Source organism: Corvus kubaryi, unplaced genomic scaffold, assembly GCF_017639235.1.
Source record: "Corvus kubaryi isolate FWS band 111438036 unplaced genomic scaffold, C.kubaryi_AGA036_p1.0 66, whole genome shotgun sequence".
NCBI classification, from domain to species: Eukaryota; Metazoa; Chordata; class Aves; order Passeriformes; family Corvidae; genus Corvus; species Corvus kubaryi.
In genome coordinates, this window is record NW_024582054.1 from 35,114,054 (window position 1) to 35,140,004 (window position 25,951).

Genomic DNA, 25,951 nt, shown 5'->3' on the forward strand with positions numbered 1-25,951 from the left:
TGGCTGCTAAAAAAAATTCTGGAATAAAAATAGAAGGAGGAAGCTCCAATTGGGAAATAAATGAGCTTTTGTTGCTTTTTAAATAAAATTAAAATCCTAGAATATTGTTCTCTGCACCTGCTTCCCTCCTGCTTTCCTGCTCTTTATCCCAGAGATTTTTTTAGGAATTTCCCTTGGGGTTTAGGGCAGTAAAGGATAAAATTAGGCTGGTTGGACATCAGCACCTCCGGAATGTCCCCAGACTCCAACAACTGGAATGTGAGCAGGGACCCCAGCTCCAGAGCATGGGAAAGGCTCTGGCATTTTATCCCAGAGGTGGAACTTGGGTTTGGTGGCAGTGGTGACCGTTGTCACCCAGCAGGTCACCCCTGGCAGGAGGGTGAGCAATGGCACTTGTGGACTTGTGGTCACTGCCTGGAATCTTCTGGGAATGCCTGGAAATTCTAAAATCCTGAAGTGTTGGGTTTTCCATGGAACTGGCACAAGGAGGTTTTTTCCATCCTTGTTTTCCTGTCTGTATTCTGGGAAGGGCTCCCAGCAAATGGGAGGATGGAATAAATTTCAGGATGTGGGTCTGGCATGTGTGGTCACTGCCTGGAATCATTTGGGACTGGTTGGGAATTCTAAAATCCTGAAATGTTGGGGTTTCAGTGGAACTGGCAGAAGGACCTTTATTCCATCCTTGTTTTCCTCTCTGTATCCTGGGAAAAGCTCCCAGCAAGTGGGAGAATGGAATAAATTTTGGGATGTGGGTCCATGGTGGCCTTAGCAGTGCTGGGATAACACCTGGACTCGATCTCTGGGGGCTTTTCCAGCCTTAATAATTCTGATTTTCCATCTTATTTCCTGGCTGGAGAATTCCAAAGCTCTTGGCAAATACCTGCAGGCGTTTCCTCCATGGAGAAATGCCCTCTGTGATGGGATTTCAGAAGTTTTTAGCGGAGCAAACCTGATCTTGCAGCATATCCAGAGGGTTCCTACAGCCAGAAGTTCCCAGTGCACTCCCTAAAAGTTTACAGCTCTGGGAATGAATGTGGGAAAAAGTGGAGCTTTGGAGTTGAATAAATCCATTTATTTTTATTATCTGCTGGAGCAGGCTCTGATTTGTGAGCTCTTCCCAGGCTGGAAGGTCATGGATGAGTTCATAGAAGGCTTCCCTATAAAAACAGAGATGGTTTCTTGATCCTTCTGCCCTTTCATTAGGACTTCCCAGACTTTTTGTGAGCAGGAATTTGATTTTGAAGGGAGTTTGCTGCTCTGGAGGACATCATGAGGAGCCTGTTGGGCACCACGTGGCTGGGAGGATTTATCAGAAGGGATTTCAGGAGATGGGATTCCTTGGATCCCTCTCCTTGTGTTCAGGTGGACACATTTTTTCCCCATTTTTCCCAGGGGTTGCTGGGGGCAGTGGCTGGACATGAGCCCAGGGGTGGCCAGGTGGGAAAGAGGCCAAAGGCACCTGGATTGGATCGGGAATTGTGTGGGAGCAGGAGCAGGGAAGGGATTGTCCTGATTGTCCCCGGTGCTGGAACTGCTGAGGGACCTTGAGGGCTGTGTCCAGTTCTGGTGCCTTGAGACACTGAGGGACATGGAGGGGCTGGAGCGTGTCCAGGGCAGGGAACGGAGCTGGGAAGGGGCTGGAGCCCCAGGAGCGGCTGAGGGAGCTGGGAAGGGGCTGGAGAATTCCTGAGGGAGCTGGGAAAGGGGCTCAGGCTGGAGCAAAGGAGGCTCCGGGGGGACCTTGTGGCTCTGCACAAGTCCCTGACAGGAGGGGGCAGCCGGGGGGGTCGGGCTCTGCTGGCAGGGAACAGGGACAGGAGGAGAGGGAACGGCCTCAGGCTGGGCCAGGGCAGGCTCAGGGTGGACAGCAGCAGGAATTTCCCCATGGAAAGGGAGCTCAGGCCTTGGCAGGGGCTGCCCAGGGAGCTTTGGAGTGCCCATCCCTGGAGGTGTCCAAGGAATTCCTGGACGTGGCACTCAGAGCTCTGGGCTGGGGACAAGGTGGGCATCGGGCACAGCTGGGACTCGGTGACCTTGGAGTTCTTTTCCAACCTCAGTGATCCTGGGATTCTACTGGGGGAAGGATAAAGTTTTTCTTACTTTTTTTTGGCTAAAATTTATTAATTACTAAAACCTGATAATTGCTTCTGGCAGGGTTTTGTGCTGTAGTTCAATATTGCTTTAGATCCCGGCTGATAACACAAGACAAGATCTAGATACTTTTAGCAATGTTTTTTTTTTTGGCTGAGAAAAAATGGAATTTTTCCAAGTTTTTTCTCCTACTGAAGGAGGAGAAAACCAAGAGGAGAAGGATGAGTTCCCAGTGGTTTGTTCTGATGTTACCAAGGTGCTCTGCTGCCCTTGAAATGTGTTTTAAGACACTTTTCCTGCAGCATCAAGCAATCCCATCCTGGGACTGGGATTATTTAATTCTCTGCCCGGCCTGAAAAATTTTGGGAAGTTTTATAGGATCCTGATGTAGTTTTGAGGCATTTAAGTGTGGAAGAAAAAGTGTTGAAGGGAAGTGCATCCCGTGTTGGAAGAAATCCAGGCTCTAAGGAAATCCCAAACTCCAACACAGCTCCTGAGCCATCCCAGAAGCAGGAACAGGGATAATCCAGTGAGGAAACCTTGGGAACAGGGGGTTTCTCTAGGATTGGGAGAATGGCTGAGTTTCACATACAAAGAAAAGAGGGAAAATTCCCAATGTATCCCTTTGGGGCAGGAAAACTCAGCAAGGCTTTTTTTTTTTTTTTTTGGACAGCTTTGGCACAAGATTTAAACTTTGTCAAAGCCCTGGAAAACACCCAGCTGCAACATTCCAAGGATTTAGAATTTGTTTGGCAAGTGCAGAGCCCACTCTGAAGGGTTTCATTTATATCCCAATTCTTGTCTGGCTCTTGACAAGACCCCTGAATTCCCATTTTCCTGTGGGATGGGGCAGCCTCGAGCTCCCACGCTGGCCACATATCCATGTCTTAGCAAGCCTGGATTTGGAGCATAGGAAATATTTTGGCTTTTTCCCCCTTTTTCTTCTGCTTGGGGTTTTAAAAGTGACGAAATTCCAGCTGCTGAGTTGTCCCTGTTTCTTCTTGGTCAAACTCCTGCAGCTTTTGGAATTTGCCCCTCACGTGAATGTGTTGGGATCTCATCCATCACCCATCGTCTGTATCTCCTTAAAATCAGGGAGGAAACAGCATTCCCTGACAACAAATGGGAGGACACAGCAATTTCTGTCTCCAAACCCAGTGACACCACTGGGACAGCTCCTGGTTTTCCCAAGCTGGGAGCTGAGGGTGGGAAGTTGTGAAATTCCCGTCCCTGGAGCTCTTCAAGCCTTGGAAAACCTGGTGTGAGCTGGAGATCGGAGAAGGAACCTCCTGAGCTCAATCCCACCTGGATATTTCTCTGAATTACAGAATGGTTTGTGCTGGAAGGGATCTCAAACATCATCTATTCCCAACCCCCAACATCTTTTCCCCCGGTGCCACCGATTTCCTTGGAATCTTTCCTTCTAAAAGCCGTTAAAAGAGGAACCACGCTGTGTTTCTCCCCCTTTGATCTCGCCTTCATCTCTTTAATGGATCAGATTTGGAGCAAGTTGTAAACTGAAATTTTCATCATTCAAAGGAATCCAAAACCTCCCCCTCCTTCAAAAGAGCAGCTCCGAAGGAGCCGGGAGCTAATTAAGCTGAGCACACGGAAAAACAGGCACCTGCCACATGGAATAATAAATCCCTTTCTTTGCAAAATTAGCGGCGTTTTCTAAAAGTAGAGCCAAAACCTGAAGTCTTTCCATGGGATTTGCATTTAAATTGGAAGTGGGAATGCATCTGGCCTTGGAAGTGCCAAATAATTACTTGATATGAAAAAGTTTGGAGATGCTTTAGGAGAAGACGTTTTGACATCTTAATTGTTCGGAGAGCTGCTGGAAGTTGAGGATTTAAAAAACTTCCAGCTCAAACCGTGCTGACAGGAGCAGAATGAGCTGGTGCTGAAATGTTGGGAACGTGGGGCTTTTTTTAGCAGGAATTTGCTTTGAGCCCGTCTTGGGATGCGAAGGGAACATTTGGGAAGCGGTGTTTTCTCAGTTATATCAGAGTCTTTTCCTCATGGATTAGAAAGTGTTGGAAGAGGCTGCTCAGGGGTGGAATGGAGTCACAATCCCTGGAATTGTGCCCAAAATGAGTGGATGTGGCAGCTGAGGACTCGGTTTTAGGGGTGCTGGTTGATGGTCAAACTTCCTGATCTCAGGGGACTTTTCCAACCTGGACAATTCCATAATTCTAAACACCCAATTTAAGGAATTTGAATTTTGAGAGTGGTCTAAGTTGGGGTGTCCTCCCTCAAAACTCAGACTTTTTATTTCATTACCATATTTTTTAATGGTTTTTGAATTCTTTTAGATTTCCTTCCAACCCAGGCTGTGTCCTTATGACCAGAACTGCATCCAGGTCTGGGCTTCTGAGGACAAGGAAGGTGTGGATGTGTTGGAGGAATCCACGGAGCTGCTCCAAACACCAGAGCCCCTCTGGAGCCAGGCTGGGAGAGCTGGGAATGGTCATCTGGAGAAGGGAAGGATCCAGGGAGAGCTCCGAGCCCCTTGCAGGGCCTAAAGGGGCTCCAGGAGAGCTACAGAGGGACTGGGGACAAGGATGGAGGGACAGGAGCCAGGGAATGGCTTCCCAGTGCCAGAGGGCAGGGCTGGATGGGAGATTGGGAATTGGGAATTGCTGGCTGGGAGGGTGGGGAGGGGCTGGGCTGGAATTGCCAGAGCAGCTGGGGCTGCCCCTGGATCCCTGGCAGTGCCCAAGGCCAGGCTGGACATTGGGGCTGGGAGCAGCCTGGCACAGTGGGAGGTGTCCCTGCCATGGCAGGGGTGGGATGGGATGGGATTTAAGGTCTCTTCCAACCCCAAACATTCCACGATTTTGTGCTGCTCTTTCACTCTGCAGAGCTGATACCCACAAACTCTGTTATTTGGGGTGTGGTTTTGCTCTTCTATTCATAATTAACTTTTACAATTAAGCCAGAAATCTTTCATTTCCTCTCTGTTATTTTCCTCTCCAATATTTTCCTGGCCCATGACAGCAAACGAGAGTTTTTGGCAAGAACAAATCCGAGTTTTCCTCTCCCTTGATCCACAGAACAGTGTCAAAATATATTTTCATGGAAGAGAACAAAGTTTAATGACCACACTGGGATAATCACCAGCAAAAAAGAGCTTTTGGCCAATTGTTAAATTGATTTCTCCTCAGATAAAAGGGAATTTAAGGGTAATCCTGGAGAATGTTGAAGACACCCAACTTTGTTGCTCACAGCCAAAATAAACAAAGATTTGGAGTCTCTTCAGAACTTGTGATAAGAACTTTGATTTTCCTTCTCTTGATTTGGTAGCAGCAGACAAGTTACTGCAGAGACAGCAGGGAAGGATTTCCATGAGTTTTTATTCAGTGGGAATGAGGGGTTTGGGTGGCAAATGGATCAATTTAGGCTGGAATTCCTCATAAAAAGAAATGTGGACTTCAGAGCTCTTCCCATGTGTGCAGATTTTCTTGTTTCATCCATTATCACATAATTCCAGGATGGTTTGGCCAGGCTGGACGGGGCTTGGAGCACCCTGGGATAGTGGAAGGTGTCCCTGCCCATGTCACTGGATGATCCTTAAAATCCCTTCCAACCCAATCCATCCTGGAATTCTGTGATGTTTGGCCATTTCCTTGCTGTGTCTCTGCAGTCCATTGTCCCTAAAAATTAAGTGGAGAATCTTTCCGAGGATCACAAACTCTTTTTCCCACGTGTGAGAAGGAAACAGGACGGGATCAGGAAAACCTGGGCATCAGGAAAGTTTTCCTGCCTTGTCTGACCCAGGGGATGCAGCTGAGGCACAGAATTCCCAGGGCTTTTGGAGGATCCTGGAAGTGAGGTGAGGCTGGGCGTGAAAGTATTCGAATATACTTGGGAAAATTCCCATTCTGGGCACTCAGGAACAAGGGCCAGGCTGGATTCTGAGCGCTCCAAACTTCCAATATCTGCTCCAAGACCGTGCAGGACTCCACATCTGCTTGGGTGACATTCTGCTCTTGTTCACTGTGAATGGGTCAAAACAAAATTGCTGAGAAACCTGAAGGGGAACGACCAAAATTACCCAAAACCTCCTCTGGGGAGGGCACAGAGGGTTCCTCGGGGCGCCTCTGGCTGCTCAGCAAAGGTTAAAATCAGAAATTTGGAGTTTTGCTGCTCCATGGCCCCGTTGTCACAGGTCGAACACAGACAGAACCATCAGCAACCACAAATCCGAGCATTCCCTGTGTCCTGCGTCCACTTGGGAAGCAGCCAGGGGTCCGTAATTCCTGTGTCAGAGCCTGCAAATGGTGCAGAACTTGATGTATTTAGTGGCGGTGTTTGAGCCACTGGGAATCGGTGAGGCAGGAACATTCTGGGGCACTAAAGGAAAATCTGGGGTTGATCAAGGAGGGGGTGGGAAAAAACCAACGGAACCCCATGAATGCAAATAGGCCTTGTTTGAGATCCTGAAATGCATTTGATTACTTTGAAAATATAATTAATGAGGGAGGGCGGGGACTCTTTGTGAGGAGTTTGAGGACAAAAGTTGTTTCATCTTGGGTTGTTTGATCACATCCTCATTCTTCGCGGCCTCTTTGGAGCGAGGCTGGCACTTTGCTGGCTCTCAAAGAACAGTTCCAGATTTATTTGTGCATTTGCTGCTCCTTCGGAGCTCTGTGTGCTGGTGGCGTTCCCAAATCCCTGCTGGGAAGGGGCTGCAGAATCATCTCCCCCATTTTGCCGGTTAATCAGAGAACCCTGGAATGGTTTGGGGGGGAAGTGACTTTAAGGATGATTCCATCCACCCCTGCCGTGGCAGGGACACCTCCCACTGTCCCAGGCTGCTCCAGCCTGGCCTTGGACATTTCCAGGGATCCAGGGGCAGCCACAGCTTCTCTGGGAATTCCATCCCAGTCCCTCCCAGCCAGGAATTCCTTCCCAATATCCCATCTAAATCTCTCCTTCTTTAGTTTATAACCATCCCCCCTCGTCCTGTCCCTCTCTGCCTGCATAAAAACCCCTTAACCTTTAATTTATATTTTATTTCTGTGCCTCTCCCCATGGAAACCTTTCAACGATGCCTAAAATGGAACTGATAGCACAGAGACAAAATCCATGGCATGGCTGAGTTTTCTTGGCATTTTGGAATGCCCTCCTGGAAATTTCCTCCTGGAAATGCAGGTCCAGGAATCTACAGATGAGGGAAATCCAAGTTTCATGGGATTGCTGGATGGAGAAAATGATACAAAAATCCCTTTTCCTTTATCTGGAGGGGTTTGTACCAAACTCACCTCAGGTTTTCCCAATGTGGTGGAAATGAGGAATGTCCGAAGGGATTTTGGAGACCTCATCCAGAGTCATGGAATGGTTTGGGTTGGACAAACCTTAAAGATCATCCAGTTCCAACCCCCTTCTCCTTGCAAGAAACAGCTTTGACCCAAATTTTGAGGTTCTGCCCCCTTTTCTTACCTTGGAGTTGTTCCTTTACCACTCACAAAGGAAAGTTACCCTGACTTCCCTGCTAGACTTTGTTCAGTTCTAGGCAGGAGAAACTGCTGAAAGTTCAGAAATAAAAATAGTTTATTGAGGTTATGAGCAACTAATTTGGGCTGAAACGTCGCTCTGGTCGTGCCCATCGAGTTCTTTTTTGGTTTTCCCCTGCCTGAAAAGGATCCGCATCAAATATTGAAGGGTTTTGTGTGTGCAAGCATTGTTTGTGCTGTTATTTCCACACCAAAAAAAAAAAGCTCAGCTCGTGCCTCAGAGTTTAATTCTGTGGCAGTTTCTGACTGGTTCATCCTCGTGATTCCAAGTCGGTGTTAGTGCTGATTCCTGGGAATCGGCTGAGGCTTTCCCAAGGGAAGGAGAGATGCTCAGTAAAGAGAAGTGCAAAAAATTCCATCTTTGTTAAAACCATGAAACGTCCTTAAATAAATCTGGATAAATGAATAATGTCAATAAATTAAATAATAAATGAATAAATAAAATCGAGCAGTTGGGTACTTTAAGATGTCGTTAGAACTAAGGAACAGCATCCAAAATGAGGATTTTCCTGCAAAAATACCAAATTTTCCATTCTCTCCTTAAAAATGTTGCCTTCCTCAATGGAAGAAGCCTCTCCCACCCTGTGGAACTGAGGGTGAAGAGCTCAGGGTTTTCTCCCTCGCTTTGTAAAGACAAATTTTTTAATTCAAAATTCAATCCTGTGGCTGCAGCCCCTTCTAAAATCATATTTAGGCCTCCAGTGAAGCCGAATTTGTAATTTTTTTATAGCAAACTGTTCTTTTTTCGTGTTTCAGCCTTAAAAAAAGGACGATTCTGGATCACTCCTGACCCGTATCACAAAGATGACAACATCCAGATCGGGCGGGAGGTGAAGATCTCGTGCCAGGTGGAAGCCATCCCTTCAGAGGAGCTCACTTTCAGCTGGTTCAAGAACGGGCGGCCCCTGCGGAGCTCGGAGAGGATGGTGATCACCCAGACTGACCCCGACGTGTCCCCCGGCACCACCAACCTGGACATCATCGACCTGAAGTTCACAGATTTTGGGACCTACACGTGCGTGGCGTCCCTCAAGGGAGGCGGCATCTCGGACATCAGCATCGATGTCAACATCTCCAGCAGCACAGGTGAGGAGAGGCTCCTTGGGGTCGGTTTCATTGGGATGGAGCCATCCCATGGTGGAGAAGGTTGTGTGGAGACCTCCCTGCACATTCCAGGGCCTCCAGGGAGCTGGAGAGGGACTGTTCATCAGGAGCTGGGGACACGACACAGGGAATGGGTTTGAACTGAAAAAGGAGAAATTTAGGTGGGATATTGGGAATTGGGAATTGCTGGCTGGGAGGGTGGGGAGGGGCTGGGCTGGAATTGCCAGAGCAGCTGGGGCTGCCCCTGGATCCCTGGCAGTGCCCAAGGCCAGGCTGGACATTGGGGCTGGGAGCAGCCTGGGACAGCGGGAGGTGTCCCTGCCCATGGCAGGGGTGGGATGGGATGAATTTTAATCCCAAACCATCCTGGGATTCCCTGACCCTTGAACAGCAGCTGAGTTGCTTTGATGAAACACCGGAAACCTGAGGAAGTTCACTGGTGGACCATTTTTGGTCATGGAGGTGCTCCAAACACTGGAGCTTCTCTGGAGCCAGGCTGGGAGAGCTGGGAATGTTCACCTGGAGAAGAAAAGGATCCAGGGAGAGCTCTGAGCCCCTTGCAGGGCCTAAAGGGGCTCCAGGAGAGCTGGAGAGGGACTGGGGACAAGGATGGAGGGACAGGAGCCAGGGAATGGCTTCCCAGTGCCAGAGGGCAGGGCTGGATGGGAGATTGGGAATTGGGAATTGCTGGCTGGGAGGGTGGGGAGGGGCTGGGCTGGAATTGCCAGAGCAGCTGGGGCTGCCCCTGGATCCCTGGCAGTGCCCAAGGCCAGGCTGGACATTGGGGCTGGGAGCAGCCTGGGACAGTGGGAGGTGTCCCTGCCCATGGAAAAGGGGTGGGATGGGATGGACCTTAAGGTCCCTTCCAACCTAAACCGTTCCATGATTCCATGATTTTACAATCAGGAAGAAATAACTGGGAGCATTCTTAGATGAGAAGAGCCACCTTTGGAATGATGGCTGAGCATTCCATGCAAACTTTGTCACCTCCCTGCCCAGGTGGAGCAAACGGTGCTGTGTGCGCGTTCAATAACCACTGAATTCCCTGTACTTCCTGGGAAACCCTTTGGAAAACTGATGGAATTTCCTGGAAACATCCATTAGTTGGCCATTCCTATCAGCTCACCACAATCCCTGCAGGAGGGGATGAATTCGGTCACCCCTTAAATTTCCTGCCCTGGATCACTCCAGAAGATCAGGAAAGGGGGAAGAAAACGTGGGATTTGGGCTCAGCTTTTTTAACATCCTAAAAGGAATTCTGCTCTTGGAATGACTTCATTACCCAACCAAGCAGAAGCTGAAATAGTTGCAGTGCTTTGAAGGTCATTACTGATTCATCAGGATTCATTACTGCTCTGCTAATTAGGAACAGAAGGCCCAGGCACAAACACATTTCCCAACTGCCAGGACTTGCAGGGATTTATTAACATCCCTCTGGATGTCTGGGATGGGGGGGAATTTCCTCTTCCTGACATTTCCGAGGCTCCTCCTGGAGTCACCGAGAGGGGCAGGAGGGGCTGTGTCAAATCCTAAGGAAGGAGGAAATCCATGAATTCTCTCCTCCCGCCGGTTGGGAAGGGACGTGTGGCTCCTGACACACTTGGAACTGCCCTTGTTTAGCAGGAATATTTTTTCCCTTGACATTTTCAGTGGGAAAAGCACGGATTTGTGTCCTAAGTGTCTTATATAAATGGACCTGAAGTAATCCCCTCGCTGCTCCCCCCATATCTCAGTAAAATAGGTCACTGAAGAGTGGGAACTGAGACTCAAATGTGGAATATCTGCCCTGGAAAAGCCCTGCCATCCATAAAACCCACCCTGGGCAAACATTACTGAGAGCCAGGCTGGGTTTTTCTGGATACGTGGGATCATGTCATGGAAACCTGGAGGCAGAAGATGCTAAAAAAGCAATGAGATGTTGAAAAAGCAACAAAAACCTCAAGAAAGTGGTAAGCAAAAAAAAAGAGGTGGATCAGAGAGTGTCAGTCTGTGCAAGGGGTTTTTTCTCTGCCTTAAACGTTGGGTTTAAGCAGGAGGAATAAGCTTTGGGATTGGGATGGTTTGCTCTGTTCAGGACAGGCGTCTATGCTGCTTTTATTCCCAAAAATCAGCATTTGTCCCTTCTGGCTCATTCCCTTTCCACCTTTTCCTTGGAGATGTTATTGAGCAGGGAAGAGGGTTGTTATTTTGGGATATTTTCCTTTATTTTCTGGTTTCGCTGCTCTGAATTGCCACAGGAAGGGCTGGAGGTTGTGGTGATCCCTCTTTTCCTAAGGGAGTCCTTCCAGTGGCTCATTCCTGCCCGGTGTGGGCACAGCCAGATGTCCTACAAGGAATATTCACCAAACAAATTCCTGCCCTCGGGATGAGCCTGAAGATGTCCTGAGCTTAGGATGGCAACATCCTGGAGCAGGACATGGATTTTGGATGAGCACAGGGCAGCCTGGAGGCCTTCAGATCTCCTGGAATCATGGAATCAGTTTGGGTTGGAAGGGATCTTTGGGTTGGAAGCACCACTTTCCACCATCCAAGGTTTCTCCAACTCTTCCAGGGATAAATTTGGCTTTCCATAAGTTCTGCTACATCCAGGCAGAGAAATTCTTGGAGAACTGCTCCATGTGAGGCTGTGCAGTATGAAAAGGGCTTGCCTGTCAAGCTAATCAGCTCTCTATTAAATAATGAATTAATTAAAGCTCCAGGCTGCCGTTCTGGGACCTGCAGCCTTGATCTGGTTGTGCCACAGGAGTCCTCTGGTCATCCTGTTCCTGCTTTGATGAGACATGAAAGAGACCTCGATTCCAGCTCGAAATATTTATCGGAATCACAGCCTCGCTGCATAACGAGGATGTGGGGTTTGGGAGGTAATTAGTGGCTAATTAAGGTATTTGTAAACCTTAAGCACCATCCAGAGCGATCGTTCATGGCGGCCCCAGGAAACAGAGAGAGGCCTTTGGTTATTGCAGCAAACGGATGGGTTTGGGGAGCCATTATCCTTGGAGTTTATCCAAGTTTATTGGAGGGAGCAGGGAGCAGAAGGGACACAAAGCGGCGGGATTTCGTTAAAAAGCTTTGTCTTTGATAGTTCTGATTTCGTGGCTAATGTGCAGAGATTGTTCTCGTTAATTCCATCCTCGGGAGCCCCTTCCCGTCACACAGCAGGGAAAGGCCCAGGCCAGGCCTTGTCCTGCTCTGCAGCCCAGTCCCTTGGGAAATCTGATTTCTGTGGGATGAATCCACCCTCCACGCATTGATTCCAGCGGGGTTTCAGGGAGGAGACACCCTCTGTGTGGCAGAGCCTCTTTGTTCTTCTCCAGAGGGCTGTGGATGGGTTCCTCATCCCGTGCTTCTCCTCATCCCTGGATGCTGCTCAGCACGGTTCCTGTGAGAGCACTGGAATTCATTTCCCTAATTTGCTGCTGGCTCTGCATGTTCTGGGTTTCAAATGTTCCTCTTTCCTCTGGCTGCAGAGCAAGGTGCTGCTTTAGGGGTTTAGTGCTGTGTTCCAGGCACTGATCCTGGAATTATTTTCCTGCCTGAACAAGAATTTTGTCCAAAAATCAGGATCATCCCAACCCTCAGGACTGGACCCTTCGTCCAAGGCCTCACCATCACTTAAGGGAGAGAGGAAATGGCCTCAGAGGTGATTTAAATTGGATCTTAGGGAAAATTCCTTCTCAGAAAGGGTGGGAAAAGCTGTCCAGGGGCGTCACCATCCCTGGAATTATTCAAAAAATGTGTGAGTGTGGCACCTGGGGACATGGGCTGGGGGTGACCGCGGTGGTGGTGGTAGTGCTGGTTGATGGTTGGACCGGATGCTCTTAGAGGGCTTTTCCAATTTATAGGGTTCTGTGATTCCATAAAATCCGTGGTGGATATTGTGTCCTCATGTGCAATTAGGAGTGGTTTGTGCCCCAGAAAACATGGACTCCCCCCTTTGGAACTGGAATTTGTGTCCCTTGCCTGAGGGGACACAGGAACTGGAACGATTGGAAACTGCCCATGAAATCCAGCCAGGAATTCCCTACAGGCCGCTCCATCTCCTTTCCACACCGGTGCCTTGATGGACCCTCTTCCATGGGGGTGAAAGGCCATGGAAAGGGTAAAGGAAATTCCCTGGAGTTTTCTTTCCCTTGACTTCAGCTGCTTTTCCAATCGTTTGACTGAAACAGCAAATCTCCCCGCGGGCTCTTCTCTCACCTCCGAGTCCCTTCCAGCAGCAGCTCCTTGGTTTTTCCCAACATTTCTCCCAAAAAAACGGAGCAGGCTGAGCAGTTTCAGCCTCTGTTTACAGACAGAACCAGCATAATTATCCTTCATGAATAATTATCCCTCGCTGCCCTTCCCAGGCAGAATGATCTTGCTCAAATCTATTTTGTGCCACGGCTCAGCCCTGTCTTAACTCCGGCATCACATCAGGGCATGAATCATGAGCTGGGCCCAAACTGCAGCTCTCAGGCAGAGGATGATTAATCCCGGCTAGTCAGACCTTCAAATTCATAAATATTCCACAAGTAGGACACACAAATAACTTCTCTTCTCCCTTCCAGCCGGCGCAGCGTGGATTCCTCAATATTCCTGAGCCAAGCTGGGTTTGTATTCCTTGGATAATGGGAATTCCAGCAGTTCCCTGGGGAGATTCTCTCTGGGTTATCTCCAGTTTGGGTGATTTCTTGATGTGCTGCTCAAACACTCCTTCGCTGTGCTTGATCCTAATTATTAGGATGAATCCATGTGGAGCAGCCTGGCCACATTATCCCGGGAATTTCCCTGTCACGGACAGAGGTCGCTCCAAGGAAATGTTTTCCTGAAGGCTCCCAGGGACACAGAGGTGCCAGCAGCCCCTGAAATCCCCAGGGAAGAGCTCAGCAGTTGTGAGGCCACCACTTGTAGGGGCTCCTTGTCCTCCTCCACTGATTGTCTTGGAATCATGGGATAGTTTGGGAAGGGATAAAGCCCCTGCAGCCTCCATGGGGAGGGATATTTTAATGGGATCAGAGGGCCTCTGAAGGATTTTTCTGTCTGCAGCTTCTTGCCTCTGCCAGTGGCAGTTAATTAATCTGTCTGATCTGTTAATTAAGCTGGAATTTGATCCATCAGGACTTCAGAAAGCTCGAGTAGCACTAAAACCAACCAGAATACGCAAGGAATAAACATCAGGCTCAGGAATTTTGTTCTCCAAGTGTCACCAAAGCTTTTCGTCCTCTGAGTGTCACCAGAGCTTTTTGTCCTCCAAGTGTCACCAGAGCTTCTCGTTCTCTGAGTGTCACCAAAACTTTCTGTTCTCCAAGTGTCACCCCCCACTTCAGGAAACTGCTGAGAATGTGAACTTATTTTAAAGCCACTTGGTGCAGGAATAAGGGAACATTTGTTGTTTCCACTTAGGACCAGGAAAAATCATGGATTTGTCCTTTTCCAGCCTGGGCAGCGGATCTGCTCCCGGCTGTGGCTGCAGGAATCAGGGAACATTTGATGTTTCCACCTAGGGTTTAGGTAACTTTTTATTCTGCAAAGGAGGGACAGAGCTGCCCTTTCCTTGGAGCAGCCTCTGGAGCTGCGGGAGCCTCGGGAAGAGGTTGAGTCCTCCAGGGCTCTCCTTGTGCCACAGCAGCACCTGCTGGGAGAGGGTGACTGGCACAGCTGGTGACAGCCTGGCACAGCCCGGCACAGCCCTCCCCACCTGCCTGGCACCCCTCCCTGCTCATCCCACTGGCAGCATCTTGGCTGGCACACGCTTGGTTGATCCCTGCTCCTTTCCTCATGGATTTATTTGAGCCTCTGGACCCAGCTTTGCTCACTCATCTTTGCACAAGTGGTGGGAAAAGAGGAAGCAGCCCCAAGTTGTGCTAGGAGAGGTTTAGGTTGGATATCAGGGAGAATTCCTGCCTGGAATTCTCCCCAGCCCAGGGCAGGGGTGAAGTCTCCATTCCTGGAGGGATTTAAAAACCCTGTGGATGTGGCACTTGAGGACATGGGGCAGTGGTGGCCTTGGAACAGTTGGACTCGATGATCTCAGAGAGCTTTTCCAACCTGAACAATTCCATGATTCCCTGTTTTTTACCTTGCTCACCTAGACCCACCATTCCCTGCTCCAGGGGTCTCCCTCCATTTTTGGGAAGAAAATGATGAAATTCTTATTTTCTCCTCAATCCTTTTGAGCCAGATTGTTCATGGAGACAAATCCCAGGTGCCCAGGCTGCCAGTGTCTGCTGTGTCACCGTTCCCCAAAAAAACTGGGATTTATTTTTTCAGCCTGTTGCTAATTCCAGCTACATTTGCCAGCGGAACAGACAGCTCAGAGATAATTAAGTACTTGTGAGGTTGTGACAAATAGCTGGGCTGAAAAGGGGAAACCCTGCCAAAAACCCTCCCTGAGCAAAGGTTCGGGGCTTTTTCTCCCCCTAATTAGAGAGTGGAGAATCGGGGTCTCAATTTAGGGGGAACTGGAGCCATAAATGGGGTGGGGACGGAGAAATCCTTGGTGGGACCTCACTGTTACTCAAACGTGACCCAGAGCTGCAGCCAGGCTTTGGATTTATGGCATTGCCCCTGGAATTCTTCATCTTAATGGATGGTCTTGTCCCTCCTGTCCCCTGTGCCGTTCCCAGGAACGAAGTGAATAAATCCAGGGAACCATAACGAGCCGCTGGCTGCCTCGCAGCGCCAGGCACTGCCAAATGCCGCGGGAGATGAGGAGTCGGAGCTTTAAAGGGATCTTTCCATCTGGGACACTGACAGAGCCTCTCTTATCAGCTGTCACCACCCTCGTGGGCCCTGCTCCTTATCTCAGCCAGGTGCAGCTCTTGCTGTGCTGTTATCTCTGGTTTTGCAGGAAAAACTGATGGAAAAAGAGGGGGAATTGTTGTATTTGCACGGGAGATTTTTGTCCAGGATCTGCTTTTTTTCCCCTCAAAGTTGGACGTGCTGTGCCATTCCCTCTCCTTCCTCTCAGACACCTCCAGAAGTCCCCGTGGGAAGCTGGGTGTGCTCTATCCTGCTTTTTTCTGGAGAGGATTCAAGCTTTGAGTGTACAAAGTGTCCAAGGCCAGGTTGGATGGGACTTGGAGCAGCCTGGGATAGTGGAAGGTGCCCCTGCCCATGGCAGGGCTGGGATGGGATGAGCAGCGCAGCTCCTGGACACACGGAACTTGTTTCTCAGCTCCTTCCATGACGAGCTCAGTGAAGGAGTTCCTTCAACCAGAAGAACTTTCTGGATATCTGGGAAAAATCTCCTCAATTTATTTGGATGCCTTCCCTGTTTCAGGGCCAGAATCCTGGAATGGTTTGGGTTGAAGGGACCTTAAAGCCCATCCAGTTCCACCAGGGACACCTCCCACTGTCCCAGGCTGCTCCCAGCCCCAGTGTCCAGCCTGGCCTTGGGCACTGCCAGGGATCCAGGGGCAGCCCCAGCTGCTCTGGCAATTCCAGCCCAGCCCCTGCCCACCCTCCCAGCCAGCAATTCCCAATTCCCAATCTCCCATCCAGCCCTGCCCTCTGGCACTGGGAAGCCATTCCCTGGCTCCTGTCCCTCCATCCTTGTCCCCAGTCCCTCTGTAGCTCTCCTGGAGCCCCTTTAGGCCCTGCAAGGGGCTCGGAGCTCTCCCTGGAGCTTTCCCTTCTCCAGGTGAACATTCCCAGCTCTCCGAGCCTGGCTCCAGAGCTCCAGCCCTCGGAGCATCTCCGTGGGTTCCTCTGGACTCATTCCAACACATCCACGTCCTTCCTGTGTTTTTGCCAAGTTCCCTCCCTTGTCCCAGCTGGACTGGGTGATCCTGAGGCAGGCTGGGATTGGATAACTCAAACCCATGGCTCTCACACAGCCCGGAAAGGTTGGAATCTGGAAGAGGCTGCCAGCACCACGTGCCCAGGGATCAATCCACACGGACAAGCTCCAGAGGGAAAATTCCCATCCTGGCCCCACCTGGGGCTGCAGCAGAGCTGTGTGGGCTGGCACAGAGCTTTTCCCTCGGGATATCGGGGTCTCAGGGGTCTCATCCCGGGGCTGTGACCCCCTGGCTCTCACGGGCAGTGAATCCCTGAGCCAGGGAAGGTTGTGGTTCCCAGGGCAGCCGGAGGAGCCAGGAGTGGGAGCAGGGCTGGAGGAGCCTCCAGGATCCATCTGCTGGGAAAGGCTTGGATCCAACCAGTCCCAGGCAGGAGCAGATCCACTGCCCAGGCTGGAAAAGGACAAATCCAGGATTTTTCCTGATCCACACCGGGCTCTGTCACACTTGGCCTCAGCTGAGAAGCCATGAGCCAGGTGAGCTGGAAAATCCAGGAGGAGTCTTGGGGTTAGGGTTGATTTTAGGATTAGGGTTGGGATTAAGGTTAGGGTTTGGATTAGGGTTGGGTTAGTGTTAGGGTTAGATTTGGATTTAGGGTTAGGTTTAGGATTAGGATTTGGTTAGGGTTAGGATTAGGGGTTTGGTTAGGGTTAGGTTTGGGACTATGGTTGGGATTAGGGTTGGGTTACAATTAGGATTGGGATTAGGTTTAGGGGTAGGATTAGAGTTGGTTTAAGGTTAGGGTTGGGATTAGGGTTAGATTTGGATTTAGGTTTAGGGTTAGGATTAGGATTGGGTTAAATTTGGGATTGGGGTTTTGGTTTGGGTTAGTGGTTAGGGTTAGTGTTCAGTTATTTTTGAGGTTTAGTGTATGGTTCGGGTTCGATTTAGCTTTAGGTTTGGGTTTAGAGTTTGTGTTAGTGTTAGGCTTAGGTCTGGCTTAGGGTTTGGCTTGTTTTAGGGTTTGGCTTTGGTTAGCATTAGGGTTAGGGTTAATTTTTGTTTTAGGGTTAGGATTATGTTCACATTTGGGGTTTAATTTAGTTTTAGGGTTAGGATTAGGGTTTAGAGTTTGGTTATGGTTAGGGTTAGGTTTAGGTTTAGGTTTTAATTTAGTCATAGTGTTTGCGTTTCTGTTAGGTTTAGTTTTGGGTTTTTGGTTAACTTTTGGTGTTAGAATTAGGGTTAGGACTAAGTCAGTCTTCAGGCTGTCACCTTTCCCTATAAACTCTATTGTCCTTCTTGGAACGACACCTTTTTCCCAGTTTTATCCATGATTTCTCAGTGCTCCATTTCCATTGGATTTTTCCTGAGCTTGCATCCTGCCGTTGCACACGAGGATATAGCAGAAATAATAATGTTTTATTAATATTTCCAGTGTTTTTATAAGCAGTTGTTAATTTTTCTTTTTATTTTTTTTTCCTTTTCTTTTGGAAGTATAAATTCATTTTTCCTTCCCTCCCCTGTGGAAAAAGCTGTTCCCGTGTCTTCCTATCCCACCTGCCAGGAGCTGTTAAAGCCTTCAAAACAGCTGAAAGCAGTACTTTGATTCCTATGATAGCCCCAAATTTCCACTCTTATTCCTACCAGGCTTGTCAGGGCTGGAGACACGGAGCAGATCCCTGGGGAAAGCTGAAATTGCTTCTCACCGGGATGAGTTTGTTGTTTCTGTCCCTTGGGAGCTGAAAATTGCCTTGGAGTGTTTTTCCTGCAGACAGGAGGGAGGTGCAGTCTGGGTTTTGGCAGCCCTGGCATTCCACCAAAGGAGCTGAGTGAAGGACAAGGAGGAGAGGAAAAGCTCCTGGAGGGGCTGTTTTCCCACAGGGAATGTCTCCCCATGGTTCAGGACAGGAGATCCATGAGGAAAGATGAGTTTTCAGGAGGCACCAAAGGAAAAGGAGGCAGGGCAGTGTTTAAATCAGGATTTTCCATCTCTCCACCCACCACACAGCATTCCAAGCATTTTCCAAGCAAGGCTGGACACCTCCCAGGCTGCTCCCAGCCCCAATGTCCAGCCTGGCCTTGGGCACTGCCAGGGATCCAGGGGCAGCCCCAGCTGCTCTGGCAATTCCAGCCCAGCCCCTGCCCACCCTCCCAGCCAGCAATTCCCAATTCCCAATCTCCCATCCAGCCCTGCCCTCTGGCACTGGGAAGCCATTCCCTGGCTCCTGTCCCTCCATGCCTTGTCCCCAGTCCCTCTCCAGCTCTCCTGGAGCCCCTTTAGGCCCTGCAAGGGGCTCGGAGCTCTCCCTGGATCCTTCCCTTCTCCAGGTGAACATTCCCAGCTCTCTTAGCCCAGCTCCAGAGCAGAGGGGCTCCAGCCCTGGGAGCCTCCTCTGGATTTGCTCCCACACATCCACATCCTTATCCTGTGTCCTTGACCATCACCAGCTCACTGGGAGGTGTTCCTGCTCCATGGGGCTGCCCAACTCCTGCTGGAAATAGTTCCAATATCCCCTTTGGAATTGTTAATGCCAATCCCTGTGGAATAAACTCCAATGACCCTCCTGTGACAGACCCCAGCTGCATTTTGGGGTCAGGCCTCCAAATCTGAGCTGATTCCTGAGTTGCCACAATCCTTCCTCGTCCACAGCCTTTTATCCATGGGCTGGATAAAATCAGCAGCTGGTATAAAAACGGGATTTAGTGCCCAACAACCCTAAAAAGGAAAGCAGAACTCGCAGTGGGGAAGTGAGGGATGGTGGGACAGCACTGGCACAGTGGCAGGGACACACAGGGATGACACGAGTGCCACAGCAGGGCTGGGAAATCTCCTCTGAGCCTCTCCAGGCAGCTGAGAACTTCACCCCATAAATGTGGGAGCTTCCAGTGTGCACAATCCCTGCTTCACTGTGGATAAATTCATTTTCCGTGGATAGTTCCGAGCAGGAAGCCCATCCTTGGTACCCGACTGTTGACCCCTCTCTTTTCCTATTTCCAGTGCCCCCCAACCTGACCGTCCCTCAGGAGAAATCCCCGCTGGTGACGCGGGAAGGGGACACCATCGAGCTGCAGTGCCAGGTGACCGGGAAACCCAAACCCATCATCCTGTGGTCACGGGCGGACAAGGAGGTGGCGATGCCGGATGGAGCCCTGCAGACCGAGAGCTACGACGGGATCCTGCGGATCGTCAACGTCTCCCGGGAAATGACCGGGACCTACAGGTGCCAGACCAGCCAATACAACGGATTCAACGTCAAACCCAGAGAGGCTCTGGTGCAGCTCATTGTGCAGTGTGAGTAAAGCCTGAGCTCCCCTTGATTTTCTTTTTGTTGTGCTGAGCAAAAGTTGATTTATTCCTCCCCTAAACAAATAGCAGCAAGAATCTTACGGCTGTTACATATTTGATGTGGGGTTGTTTGTCGCGGCAGTTCCCCGGAATCCATGATTTTCATGTAAATATGGAAGTAAAAATGACATAGGAGTCTCATTTGTGGTAAAAAAAAAAAAAAAAAAACCCAAGCCAAGTGTGAGGCAATCATTATTTTCCCCACAGCTTTGAATTCCTTGACACGCGAACAAGCAGATGAGAGAGGAGGACAGATTTCTCTAAATGCTGAGCTGATCCTGAGCTCATTTGTCGCTGCTGTGTAAAACAAGGAGGAAAAAAGGAGGGCAAGAGCTGTTCCCTGGGAGCTGATCCGCATCCAGATCCAGCCTCGGGAATGGGGAGGGAAAAGGGGGGGATAATCAGTTCTTTTTCACTTTGGAAACATGCGGCATTTGTTGTTGGAGCACGGAAAGCCTGGTTTGAGGTGGTTTCTGGGAATAACAGGAGGGATAATGAGCCAGTCTTTGTGCTGTGGATCTGAGCAGTCACTGAGCGACTTCCCTGTGCTGTCAGGACTTAATTTGGGTATTTTATGAAGTGCAGCCCTCATTTATTCCACTTTCAGTGCCCCAATCTTCTGTCACTTGGCTTTTTTAGCAGCTCAGCACAAGTGACCTCTTTTGCGGCCTCCAGGGAGCAGCTGCTGCCTCACACACCCTCAGTGCTGATAAGCAGCTGATTTGTTTTTCCTGGCTCTGTTTTATAACAAATTATTGATGCATTTGATTACATGGTTGGGATCTGCGGAATTCCCATCCCAGATTTTTCCTGCTGCTCTAGCTCTGCTTTAAATCCCAAAGTCAACGCTGAAGGGAGGATGGAAGCTTCTCCCTTGCGGGTTTCTCTTGGTTGTGGTGTTGGTCGCGTTAGGAGCGGGTTCATCCCACTGGAACTTGGGAATGAGGGGTCTGCGCCTCCTGTGCTTGGCTCAGTCCTTTTTTCCTGGGAAAAAAGGAGGCTCAGGGGGATCGCTGTTATTTTCCCACCTTTTCCTGTTGCCAAAACCCCTCTTTCTGATGCATTTTTGTTCTGCTTGCAAGGCAGAATTTTGCTAATTTTAAGAGGAGACACAACCTGAAAATGCTTCCAAGAAGTGGGAGTTAAACAGGTATTTCCAGGAGCTTTTCCTTTCATCTCTCTGTGTTTAGAATTCTGCTCCTTTTATTCACATCCTGGCAAGTGACAAATTGGAGATGAATGGAGAAAAATTATGGCAAGCTTTGATTATTTTTCCCGTGGGAGGAAAGTTTTTGTTCCCAACGACTCGAGCAGCGTTTCCCTACTGAGGGTGGCATTTAACCAATTGCCATAAAAACCAGTTCTCTTCAGAATTTTGGGATATTTATCCTAGATGCTTCCAGCCGTGATGAACAGGGAAAGATATTTAATGGAACCCTTTTATTTAGAAGATAACTCCTGGATTTCACTGGGGATGTGCTGTGTGAGGATATTCCCATTCTTTGGGAAGTTCTCCTTGTGCCAGCAGGACTTTGTCTCACTGGAAGTGGTTAATTAATCTATTTTCATGGAATTATGGAATATCCGAAGGGGGAAGGGACCCACAAGGATCACAAATCCAACCCCTGGCCCTGCCCAGACACCCCAACAACCCCACCCTGGGCATCCCTGGCAGCGCTGTCCAAGCACTCCTGGAGCTCTGGCAGCCTTGGGAATGTGCCCATTCCCTGGGAAGCTGTTCCAGTGTTCCACAGGGTAAATCTTTCCGTGGAATTACTGCTCCAGGTCACATCTGGTGGGTCAAACTAAAGAAAAATGAAAGGTAAATTCAAAGATAAAGGATTTTATTTCAATTTGCCTCCCTCATCTAATGCATCTTTTCTTTTCCCAACCTCTCTTTTCCACTGCCATTCCTTTATCCCATCTCAGTGGTGTCAGGATCCCAGCCTGGGAGTTCTCCAGGGAAATTGCAGCTTTTAGGGCTTGGTCACAGTTTGGCCTCAAGCTGTGGTTTAAGATTTTTTGCTTTTTCATGTTCACATTAAATCCTAAAACTTCCCTAGAGAAATGAAAATCCTGGAGTCACTGAATGGTTTGGATTGGAAGGGAATTCCTAAACCATCCTATTCCAACCCCCACCATGGGCAGGGACACCTCCCACTGTCCCAGGTTGCTCCAAGATGAGTCTTCCCCTGTGTTTGGTTTCCCATCATGGCTTAGATGGGATACTGGGAATTGGGAATTGCTGGCTGGGAGGGTGGGGAGGGGCTGGGCTGGAATTGCCAGAGCAGCTGGGGCTGCCCCTGGATCCCTGGCAGTGCCCAAGGCCAGGCTGGACATTGGGGCTGGGAGCAGCCTGGGACAGTGGGAGGTGTCCCTGCCATGGCAGGGGTGGCACTGGATGATCTTCAAGGTCCCTTCCCACCCGAACTCCTCGGTGATTCTTATTTTATGATTTTCCTGCTGAATTGTGGATAAATCAATTTTTAACGAATAAACCAAACTCTGCTGGTGGCAGACAGGGCAAATCCAGGGACAATTTACCAGTTCCACTTTTCCAGCTGCAGGAGAGGGCTGGGGACAGAAAAGCGCCACCAGGTGCCACCTCATGCACTGTTTCCATCGTGTCCCTTAGGAAGCGATCGGACAGCGAGGATGGGATCGTTTGTCGTTGCATTTTCCCTGTCTCCCTTTTCCTTCTGCTCTCCATAAAATCCTGTTTACAGCACAAACGCCTTCCCAAACTCATCCATCTCCAAACCCTCAGAAAGCCTCTTAAAACATTTGAGATATTTCATGGAAGCCTGGCTGGCAGAGCTTTGTTGACCACCTCGGGATACTCAGGATTTCCCGTTCTGTCGGAGTTCAGCTTTATTTGTGTTGTTCTTCCTTGGTAATAAATTCCAAATAACTCTGGAAAAGGAGCTCATCCTGCAGGAATTACATTGGGAATGGAACAGAGCTAATTAAGGAGAAAGATGAGGCAGAGTGATGATCTCAGGTGCGGAGTGGAACAGCGTAAATGAGTTATTCCCATTTTCCATCAGCTGGAGAATCCAGCCCTGAGTCCTCTTTCCTTGATTTTAGATTTCTTTGCAGCTGGGAATGGGAAAAGGAATTTTTCTGCCTTGGAAAGGCGATTTGGCAGCTCAGGAATGTGCTGGGTCTACTCTCGAAATATCTGCCTGATGAAATATTTATATGCAAATATTGTATTAATAACGAGATCAGAGTTGTTGTGAGAGAAGGAAGCATTCCCCATCTGAAATGGGACTGGGATTAATGAGCTAAAAACTCCTGGAATTTTAGGAAAGTAATGGGGAGAAACTCTTTGAACAGGTAGGGCGGCCAATCCCTGTGGGAATTTGCCACCTTCATGGGATTGTCTTGTGAATGGGGATCAGGAGTGTGGGAAAACTCCCAAAGAGTGAAATCTGCCAGATTATAAAATTTTAATTATGAAAGCTCATTAAAAAGGGATAACCAAGGAGCTGGAGAAATCAAATGGGGAAAATATCTTGATTTTTAAATAAATCTGTTCTAAATCTGTGTTTAAGCAGGCTGGAATGATAAAGGAAATTGGAATTTGCATTTAATATTAATATTATTTACATCCTTTTTTCCCCTCCTGATTGAAGATTTGAGTGGGGAAAGCTGATTAATATTCAGGACAAATATTACATAACCCAATCCATTCCCAGGCTGTTGCATTTATCACTTTCTGAACAAATTCTTTCTCCAGAGATAAAAGTCGGGTTTAATTTGGGCTCTTTGTGGTGGGAGAAAGGACAGCCTAAAAAAAAAAAGTTTAGAACTCGGTCTAATTTTTTTAATTCTGGGTCGTTTTCTCCCTTCCCTCCCAATGAAGAAATGACCTTAACAACTTGAAAATATCAGAATAATGGTGCTCCCACTGCTTTCATAATCTTGATTTGCTTTCCAAAATGGTTTTCTCCACCCTGGTGGTTGTATCCGAGGAATTCCACGCTCCTGCCCAAAGGATTTTCCCAGGATATGGCACAGGTTGATGCTGCTAAGCTGAGCTTAAATCTTCAACCTTTCTATGGGGACATTTATTGATGTATTTAGTTTTATATATAAATACAGAAAGATTTGGGCACTCCGGATGGATAATTCCCACTGTCCTGGTGTTTCACCTATGGATCATTCCCAGCTCCTTAATTCCCAGTCCAGAAACTTCCCAGGAAACTGTAAAACAACAAAATTCCTCTCCAAGATCCTCATTTGATCGAGGCTGATTTCAGAATAACCCACAGGCAGTCACGGCTTGGGTGTAATTTATCCACATGGATCAAGGCAGGGAAAAAATTATGGAAGTCATGGATGGCTGGATTGGGAAAGTGAAATCCCAGGAGCTTTCTGACATTCAGCAAGGTCAAGGACAACGTTGAGTTTGCTGACCCAAGGAGGTGATGAATATTCAAAGCCTGGCACTGTGGAAAATTTAAATGAGGACCAGAGTATTTGAATATTTTCTTATTTAATATTAAAATTATTATCACGGAGAGACCTTCCTGTCAGACATTCCGAAGAAACAGAGCATTCCAAAAGCTGAATAAATAGAGATGTTATGGGGGAGGGCAATGGAATTATTCATATTGGGGTTTTTTGGGAATTGGTCTGGGAGAGGATAATCCCGCCCCACAGAGCAATTCCAAAGCATCTTCCAGGCAAAAATGGTTTTGGATTTGGAAGAAGAAAGCGTGAGTGGGAATAGATGTAAATATTCCATATCCATATTTAAAATAGGAAGGATCAGAGCTTTGGTTGCTCCAAACCCCACCCAACCTTGAACACTTCCAGGGATGGAGCAGCCACAGCTGCTTCTATTCCCAATTAATAACAAGAGGTTGGATTTGAAGGGAAAAAGGGAATTCCAGCCCAAAAGAGTTGAGGAAAATCCAAGAAATTCCTCTCTAGACCTTGTGGAATTCAGGGATATCCACCCCCCCAGTTATCATGGGAAGAAGGTGAACAACAGGATGAGAGGGAATGATGTAGTTGCAATATAAAGGAGTCACAAAAAGCAAGGACAAGTCAACACCAATCAGGGAAAGGTAAATTGGAATAATTAATTGTCCTTTCAGCTGATTTTTTTTGCCATTTCCATATTAACAGCGGAAGATGCTGAGTAAATGCATTGCCTTTGTTTTCCTGTAATACTTGGAGATTAATTCCCATAATTACACGAAATATGGATTTCAACAGAACTCTGGCTGCAAAGTGCAGCATTAAAAATTAAGATTATTTGGATTGACACAGGACACAAATAATTCTGTCCATGGACGCTGCTGGAATTTGTCCCAGCTGATTTTTTAGCTCCAGAAATCCCTCTCCTCCTGCCTCACTTCCCAGTGTTTGACTTTGTGCTTGTAATTGCCTCACAAAGCAGAGTTTTGAAGGCAATCCACAGATTTAAAGACAAGCTGCTGCTTTGCCTGTGCTCCCTCCCAAACCCTTTGGATCTTATTCCCAATGCCAGCATTATTATTCAGGCCTGTTGTCCACTGCTGTTAAGAGGGAGGTTTGCAAATCATTTCGCCTGTGGAGCTGGCAACGGCGTCAGCAGGAAGATTCCTTCCAGCAGGAATGAAATTAGAGCTCTTTGTGTCCCACATAATCAGGTTTTGCAGTGGAGCCAGGCCAGGGGATGCTGGATTCAGTATTGGAGTCGCTGGATGCTGGGAAATCTGGGAGGGTCTGTGGGAATGATGATTTTTTGGAGAGATTTTCCTTGGGTTCCACCAGGTTTTGAGGAACCACATCAGGAGTGAAATCACGGAAGGCAAGAGGAGTCTTGAGTGGAATCATTGAGGCTGGAAAAGCCTGCAAAGATCATCAAATCCAACTGTTCCCAGCACTTCCGAGGCCACCACTGCCCCATGTGGGCACATCCACAGGGCTTTCAAATCCCTCCTGGGATGGGGACTCCAAACCTGCCTGGGCAGCCCCTTCCAAGGCCTGACCTCCCTTTCCATGAGGAAATTCCTGTCCCTCAAAAATTCACAGCATCATGAAGGTTGGAAAAGCCCTCCAAGATCACGAAGTGCAACATGGCACTGCCCAGGCCACCAATGTCCCCAAGTGCCACATCCACATGGATTTGAAATCCCTCCAGGAATGGGGACTCCACCTTGTACCTGTGC

The 25,951-nt window shown here is 48.6% G+C and overlaps 1 protein-coding gene across 1 annotated transcript in view; it reads left to right on the forward strand.

Moving 5' to 3' along the window:
* Nucleotides 1-25,951, forward strand: part of LOC121673631 (MAM domain-containing glycosylphosphatidylinositol anchor protein 2-like) — a 96,674-nt gene that overhangs the window by 56,064 nt on the left and 14,659 nt on the right. Inside the window, exons 6-7 of the mRNA XM_042047142.1 lie at nucleotides 8,367-8,696; nucleotides 19,437-19,730. Coding sequence (XP_041903076.1) covers nucleotides 8,367-8,696; nucleotides 19,437-19,730 — 624 coding nt within the window. The remainder of the gene's footprint in view (nucleotides 1-8,366; nucleotides 8,697-19,436; nucleotides 19,731-25,951) is intronic.